Here is an 8,304-nt window from a genome sequence, read left to right on the forward strand (position 1 = left end):
TCCCTGCTGAGCAGAGAGCCCGATGCGGGACTCGATCCCAGGACCCTGAGATCATGACCTGAGCCGAAGGCAGCGGCTTAACCACTGAGCTACCCAGGCACCCAGGTCTTTTCATTTTAGATCCGACCCCAGTCAAGAGTAAGGAAAAGCGAATAGAAGCCAAGAGAAGGGGCACCTGGGTGGCTCAGTCCAGATGTCAAATTTTTTAAATAAAAAGTTGGGAATGAAAATAATAAAAAATACAACATTAATGAAGAAAATGTCACACATTTCTTTAAATATTTTACTATAATCATATACAACTATGCACTGATATTATTTATTTATACTTTACAAAAAGCAGTTATTCAACAGTTGGTCAAGCTGAAATTAACTACTTTAAATATATTATTTAACTTTCAGTGCTAAGACATGAATCTCTTCATCTTAAATATATATCAAAATAGCTTGTCACCAAAAAAAAAAAAAATAGTAATTACTCAACACCTACTTTACATCATAAAGAATGAGATGCCAGGTATTATAAGGGTCATGAGTCAATATTTTAATTAAATTAAAACTTGCAAAAATTTTTTCAATGATTTCTTCTTTGTTTTTCTTCTTTGTCTAGAATAGTCTGTTTTAAGCTCAAAGCAGCATCTTGAAATCCAGGATTTAAGTCCAATACCTTCTTGAAATCTTCCAAAGCATCATCAAAGTATCCTGTACCAGAACCAAAAAAATGAAAAAGAATAATAAAACTGAGTATTTCTATATATTATTCATAACAAAGTTCACATACACGTGCTTTTGTATTGATGAGCTTTCAACCATATCTAGTAAAGGATTTTTTTCTTCTTAATAATGATATATGGATGTGTATATCAAAGTAATTTTGCATGACCTTACAGAATAATTAAAATTAAAATTTTAAATTAGCTTTAAATGAACCCTTAAAGTTAGCTCTGAGTTTATTTCTTGAGATTTAACAGAGAAATAGCATAAAATGTCATAAAATCTCAACAAAATCCTATCACTAAGGAACAGAAAATTGGCATTCCTTTTAACACTTTAAAAAGAAACAGTACCTACAGTCCTTTAATCTAGTCCTTTAATCTAAGGACCTAAGGATCTAAAATCCCTTCACTTTATATTGTCTTGTGTGCCCGTAAAAATTTTAACTCAGAAAAGTTCACAGGTGATCATCTGTGCTGAGCTCATTTCACAGTTGGGAATGGACAGGCACAAAGTAACGGCCCATCGGTCTCCAGGTCCAATCCTCACCCCAATGCTCCACTGTAAAGCCTACCAGAAGCCTAAAATAAATGCTTCCTCTGTTCCAGGCACTACACCCAAATTTTATGTGACATTAAGACTTGATGTCTACTACATTAGTTTTGCATTTGAGGGCTCTAATTCATAACATAAAGTCAAGGGCAAAAGGGAAAAAAGATAATTCTTACCCAGCCTATACAGTATCAACCCTCTGTTGTAATACGGAACTTCGAAAGTGGGTTGGACTTGTATGGCCGATGTGTAGTCCTCCATGGCTTCATAAAAATCAACCCTGAAGTATTTGATTTGCCCCCTGTTGTTGTAGGCAGTAGCCAAATCCTCAGGGCTGCATTTGCTTTAAACAAAGAGTTCACATTAAAAACGTGTGTTACCAAATTCCTCTCATTTCCACTTTCATTCTCTTTTGGGTATTGTCCAGCTTCGTAGCCTGTGACATGCGGTATCTACACCGGAAAAACCAAGTGAAGAAACAAAGTGCAAAGAAATGAGGCAGAGGAATCAGGGTCGCCTGGGTGGCTCAGTGGGTTAAAGCCTCTTCTTCAGCTCGGGTCATGATCCCAGGGTCCTAGGATAGAGCCCCAGGGTCCTGCATCGGGCTCTCTGCTCAACGGGGAGCCTGCTTCCCCCCTCTCCGTCTGTCTCTCTGCCTACTTGTGATCTCTGTCTGTCAAATAAATAAAATCTTAAAAAAAAAAAAAAAAAGAGGCAGAGGAATCAATTCTTGTTTAATCCATTTACCTACCTTATAGCGTGGCAGCACTACCCTGTCAGTCCGAAAAACACATTCATTTTATAGTATATTCAGAGCCCCGTGCATTGTCAACTTGTTTTGCAGAATGCAACATTCAGAAATTGTTCGTTTTCTAAGCACACGCCAGCCAGCAGGGCAAAGAAGACAAACCAGATTCGCCCTGAGCCAGGAGGTAAAGCCAGCCCAGAGCTCCAGTTTGCAATGGATGTATCACAAAATGAATCATCAATGTTATTCTCAAATTTTTAAGTGATCCCACCAAAAATGAGATTTTAAATCATGTTTCACCAGTAAAGAAATACAAGCTGACCAAAAGTGAAGACTCAACATGCTGTTGCCCAAGGAGGGGATGCAGCTTCCCTCCCTCTCATCTTAGCTACGATCGCCCCAGCAAGGCCACACTGGTCTCCTGTGAGGAGGACATCGGGGCTCAGGCTCATTCTGGGGATCCTGTGTGCCGAAGGGACTCTGCTTCTGAAAGCTCCAGAGGCTTCCCCAGGAGCTGTGAGCGGGCAGGGTCTCCAGCGAGGGATCTTCGACCAGCCACCGGCGCAGCAGGTCACCCCTCCACGGCCAGACAATTCATGCAGAGAACATCAACGGACTCTGCTCCGGGTCAGAGACAATTCTGTTTCCCTTTTTTTCCTAAGTGGTTCTCACAATTGAATCAAAGAGAACAGGTGCAGGCTACACTCATCTGTCATTTCTTCATTATGCCCCCTAGTACAAAGTACAGTCCTCAGAAAACATTGTGACTGCTGTCAGTGCCAGCAAAAGAGACTTCTGTTAATATCTAGATCCTTGAGATATGACAGGCACGGCAACCACTGCTACAGTAAAAGGTATGCACAGGGGTCTCCTTCAAGTCTAAGTTTACTAGCGATGGACAAAACTACTGCAGCATGCGAAAACTTGCTTCCAGGAGCTATGACAGAGACATGGTGCAAGACCACTTCCAGACACCACTAGCACCAGGTTTGAAACTGGAGGAACAGGAGGACACACTCCCTTCAACTCTTTCTGTTATGATACTAGGTGAACTGCTGCCCCATAAAGGGTTTTAAGAAAAATGCAGCCTCAGGACTCCAGAAAGGTTTCAGACAGTCAATTTTTAAGCTTCAAAACTTTGTTGTGAGTTTCTTATATTCAGAGATGATAAAAAGTTTGGTTTAGAATTAGATCTCATTACAACAAATTCTAAAAGCCTATTTTTCATGTGGAAACTGCTTCATATTTTAAAGATGTGGGTTAACTACTGAAGCCAAATTGTTTTTGATAATATTAAGATTTTTGTAATGATAGTATTTATCATACTAGAATTTAACTTCCTAATACAAATGTGGATTTTTTTTTACATTTGCAAGCTTTATTAAAAAAAATGGGAAGTTAGGTTTATGACTAAGGCTGCACTTTGGGATATAAAAAGAAAATGTAAACCATTCAGGCATGCAAAAATTGCAAATGCTTCTTCAAAATGGTTCAGTGACCCATTATTTTAAAAAATAAATTTAAGGGCACCTGGGTGGCTCAGTGGGTTAAGCCACTGCCTTCGGTTCAGGTCATGATCTCAGGGTCCTGGGATCGAGTCCCGCATCGGGCTCTCTGCTCGGCAGGGAGCCTGCTTCCCTCTCTCTCTCTCTCTGCCTGCCTCTCCATCTTCTTGTGATTTCTCTCTGTCAAATAAATAAATAAATAAATCTTTAAATAAATAAATAAATAAATAAATAAATTTAAGCTAAAAGACCTATTTAAGGAAAAAAGTCTGAATTGACAGAATTCATTTTAAATTCATGAGTTCCTAGAAGAATTTCAGAACTATAAGGAAATTAGAAGGTTCATTCAGGCATGCTGAGCGACCTTCTAGTAAACCATGGAGGTTTTTCTTTCCTGCATTGGTAAGAAGCAGATATTACATCTACTATAAACACACATTGGTGCTCTTAGGCTAAATGTACAAAGGAGACTAGATGGTGTCAGTATACCTATTGCTGATAAATACTTTTTGAAACCTATTAGCTAAGTTACTCTTTGAGCTTGAAATGATGGAAAACTACATTTTTATGTTTACTAATCTTTTCTTGGGATGGAGGAGGCTCAGGGGATGGTGCTACTGTCTTACTGCCTGTTCAGAAATTTCTTCTGTTGCCTTGGTGTATTATCAAAACATGAAAGGGATTTTATTTTTCTGGTTTAATTCCATGAGTTTAGCAAATTGTGCCTTGGGGCCTCTGGGTGGCTCAGTCATTAAGTGTCCGCCTTCAGCTCAAGTCATGATCCCAGGGTCCTGGGATTGAGCCCCCCATCAGACTCCCTGCTCAGCCGGGAGCCTGCTTCTCCCTCTCCCAGTTCCCCTGTTTGTGTTACTCTCTCACTGTCTCTCTCTGTCAAATAATTTTTTTAAAAATCTTTGAAAAAAAAAATCGTAAGTCTCATACAAGCTGGCATGCTGTCAAGAAAAACCAAATCCTTGAAGGGAGAGAAGAGTCATGGTGCAGACCATTCAAAACCGTCAAAAAGCTGTTCATTCTACTCCTCTGTTTTCTCCTTCTGATCCACATCACTCCATCAACAAAAACAAAGGCAAAACTGGGAGGACCATCAAATGCTACACATCCAGGCATAAACCTAAGGCTCTCTGGACAAGCAGGTATTAGCAGGTGAAGTCGCTAATATCACAAAAAGACATTATCAGCTTTCTCATCGAGGTACACGGCACCACCTAACATATGATCGCCATAATACTGGATCTGAACCGGATCAAACCTCAGGAGTTCACTACCAACTTACAAGCAGTGTAGGAGACAGGGGGCTGTATTAAATGACATCAGGGGGATGACTTCAGCAAATCCAAAATACGGGGAACTCTCAAAACACAGGGCTGGCTTCCTCGACAAAGTTCACGGGGGGGGGAGGAAGGGGAGCCTTACAGACTTGGTGTGCATCCTGACTGGAACCAACTGCTAAAAAACACATCAGCCACACAAAAACGTTATTAATCAATCAGGAACCCACACTGACTGCATATTTCTTAGTAAGGAATCATGTAATAATAATGATACTGTGGTTGTTTCCGCAAGAATCCTTAATATTGAGAAATGCATTTTTTGAGATATCCATGGATGACTGTGGGATGAAATGGTAATATTTAGGCCGAGTGACATCCTCCCCCACTACACACACACACACACACACGTGAAAAACGAAACACCCCTGCGGTGATGTGGCGGCCGGAGTAGCGGTCCCGGGTCCTAGCGAGTCACCTCGGCGTCTCCAGGTCTCAGACCCCCGCCCGTTTAAATGTCAGGTGGAAAAGCCCTATCCGCTCTAAGTCGTGGGTCAGAGTGAGTAACGTAGGAGAACCCCCGGGGTGGGGGGCGGCACGCGCCCCCCGCCGCCCTCCGGAAAGACAAACGCTCCGCCCCGCGCATCTCCGGCCCGGGGGAGCTCAGGCGGCGGAACCGTGGACCTGACATCCCCAGCCACCCACGTGCCGGAGGCGCCGCGACCCCACTTCTCGCGATAGGTACCTGCCGGGCGCCGCTCCCCCGGAGCCTGCACAGGCGCACTGGCGAATGAAAGCGGAGTACAGCGCCTCGGCCTCGGCGTAGTCGCCTTTCTCGAAGTGAGCTTGGGCGAGTGCCAGCGTCGCGTGGCTTTGTTGCCCTGGCTGCCTATCCATAGCGGCCGGAGGCCTAGCGTTCCGTGTAGAAAGGAGGGTTGACTTCTGGGCGTTTAGACGGGGCACCACAGAGCCACTTCCGCACTCCCGGAATTTAATTTGACCGCAAAACCTCGGCGCTTAGCGAAGGGGGCAGTTTGTACCTTCGGAGGACCCGTCATCTCGCGAGATCAAGCTCACGGCGCGGGCGGGGAACTCGGGCGGCGGGGGAGAGCCTGGACCGACCCTTTTGAAATGCGGCGCCGTTATTGCTGCCGGTCCCGCCTGCTTCCTTTTCCAGAGAGCAGTGGACTGATGGGCCCAAACTGGTTTCCGTGTGGGTCGACTGATGTTGCGAAGAGCTTGCCCTTTGTCACAGCGAGTTGTTGGGGGAGGGAGCCTTACGATGCCAGAAGCGGAGCAAGCTTGGCTTCTTACGAATGGCTCAGGGGCCCGCAGATTCTAACGCCCCTCGGGGTTCCAGCGTCCGCTCTTGGCAAGACCTCTGGGAGAGGGTGGCTGGGTGACTCTGAGACACTGTAGAAATCCCTCAGCTTAGCTGTCCGAATCAGATGACCGTTTATTAGCTCCCAGAGCCTAGACGGCACACTTCTCAGTCCTCCGGAACAGTGTAGGGATCCATTAAATAATATTTTGTGCTGACGGTCTGTTATGTTAGTTTACATTCCCTGGCTGTTATTGCCAGAGGGAAACCCAGATAGTGATTTATTAAGTGCAGTATTTTAAAGTAATAATTATGTAAAAAACAATCCAGAGAAGGAGATTACCAAAACAATTCTACTTAAAATAGCATCAAAAAGAAATAAAATATTTAGGAATTAACAAAGAAAGTGAAAGACTAGTACAATGTAAACTACAAAACAGTGCTGAAAAAAATTACACATAAATAAATGGAAAGACATCCCATGTTCAAGTTAAAGGGACTATTAAGTCGAAAGGAATCCATTTCATTTTGAAACTTAACTACAAAGCCACAGCAATCAAAACACTGTGGTATCGGCATAAAGACATCTTTTCAATTAAGTGTTGCTGGAAAAACTAGATAACCACATGAAAAAGAATGAAGTTGGATGGAAATATCATATCAAAAACTTAACTCCAAATAGATAAAAAACCTAAATGTAAGAGCTGAAATACAAAATTCTTAGAAGAAAATATAAGGCAACAGCTTTGTAACACTGGATTTGGCAACTCCTTGGATATGACCCCAAACACAGAAAACATAAACAAATTGGACTTAATGAAAATTTAAAACTTTTGTGCCATTAAGACTAAAAACAGAGACAACCCAGAGAATGGGAGAAAACATAAAAAATCATGAGTCTGATATGGGAAATGTGAAAGATGCTGGGCTGGTGTGTCCACCTATTGCTAAGACACACAAAGGATTCCGACACAGTGTCTCTGTCACACTTGAGAAGCTCTGGTCTAGAGGACACTGGAGAGCCTACCGTAGGCCTACCAGAGAGCTGGGGCCAGGCTCAGCTGCTGTCCCTCCCTATCATCCATCTTCACAGACTCCACCAGCAGGTTGTGCTTTGCCTGGGAAGTGGCATCAACAAGCCTCCCCTTTGTCAGCTCACCCAGAAATTACAGCTGCAACAAGACAAGTCTGCTGGAAGTGCTACGTTTGCCTGCAACCTCATTCTGTCAGCTGCTACAAAAAGTGCGGGGACACCAACCACCCACGCCCTGAGAACAAAGTCAAATAAAGTCCCTTCTTGGGCTCCTCCTTCCCCTATAGGGCCACCACTTGCCTGAGCCCCATGGCCTCAGAAAAGCTTCTCTCTTGTTGACTAAGGCAGTGGGGAAAAAATACACAAACACACACATGTACATACATTTTTTCCCCCAGAATATATAGAGAACTAAAACTCAACTTTTTTCATAATGGGTATACTATTTTGCATTTGCACCAGCAGTGTATAAGGGTTTCAGTTGTTCCCTATTCTTTTCACTACTTAGTAATTTTAATTTTAGCTATGACAGGATGTGTGAGTGGTATCCCATTTTTCTCTAGATTTTACCAACTAGAAATTTAAGCTATGCCAAATAAGAAATGAGTAAATAAAAAATTAACTCCAAGTCTTTTTTTTTTATTTTATTTATTTATTTGACAGACAGAGATCACAAGTAGGCAGAGAAGCAGGCAGAGAGAGAGGAGGAAGTAGGCTCCCCGCTGAGCAGAGAGCCTGATGTGGGGCTCGATCCTAGAACCCTGGGATCATGACCTGAGCCGAAGGCAGAGGCTTTAATCCACTGAGCCACCCAGGCGCCCCAACTCCAAGTCTTTTAATGTCATGAAGAAAACTTGCAGTACAGCAATTTAATTAGACCTGTTTTTTCCTTATCCTAAATTCAACTAAAACATAAATAAATGCCTTTAATTTTAAAGAGGTTATTAAGGCCATTTTCACTTCTCATCACTCATGAAAACTCTTTATGTATTTTTGTAGTTGGATATATGTTTTCTTTAAAAATGTTTATTTTCGGGGCGCCTGGATGGCTCAGTGGGTTAAGCCGCTGCCTTCGGCTCAGGTCATGATCTCAGGGTCCTGGGATCGAGTCCCACATCGGGCTCTCTGCTCAGCGGGGAGCC

General features: G+C 43.0%; 1 protein-coding gene across 1 annotated transcript; it reads right to left on the reverse strand.

Annotated features, from left to right (window-relative positions):
• Nucleotides 1-303: 303 nt before the first annotated feature.
• Nucleotides 304-5,960, reverse strand: TTC32 (tetratricopeptide repeat domain 32). Its single transcript, XM_059407551.1, has 3 exons — nt 5,554-5,960; nt 1,443-1,609; nt 304-702 (listed from the first exon to the last, which is right to left on the reverse strand). Exons 1-3 carry the CDS (start codon nt 5,703-5,705, stop codon nt 575-577), a joined length of 447 nt encoding a protein of 148 aa, XP_059263534.1. The 5' UTR covers nt 5,706-5,960; the 3' UTR covers nt 304-574.
• Between the last annotated feature and the right edge of the window lie 2,344 nt (nt 5,961-8,304).

This window comes from Mustela nigripes, chromosome 7 (assembly GCF_022355385.1).
Source record: "Mustela nigripes isolate SB6536 chromosome 7, MUSNIG.SB6536, whole genome shotgun sequence".
Lineage (NCBI taxonomy): Eukaryota > Metazoa > Chordata > Mammalia > Carnivora > Mustelidae > Mustela > Mustela nigripes.

Excerpts from the sequence above, each read along its gene's own strand:
- TTC32 (XM_059407551.1), bottom strand. The coding sequence starts at position 5,705 with ATGGATAGGCAGCCAGGGCAACAAAGCCACGCGACGCTGGCACTCGCC. Across the intron at positions 1,610-5,553 it reads GGGGGAGCGGCGCCCGGCAG|CAAATGCAGCCCTGAGGATT; the intron begins GTACCTATCGCG and ends CTTTGTTTAAAG. Across the intron at positions 703-1,442 it reads GTTGATACTGTATAGGCTGG|GATACTTTGATGATGCTTTG; the intron begins GTAAGAATTATC and ends GTTCTGGTACAG.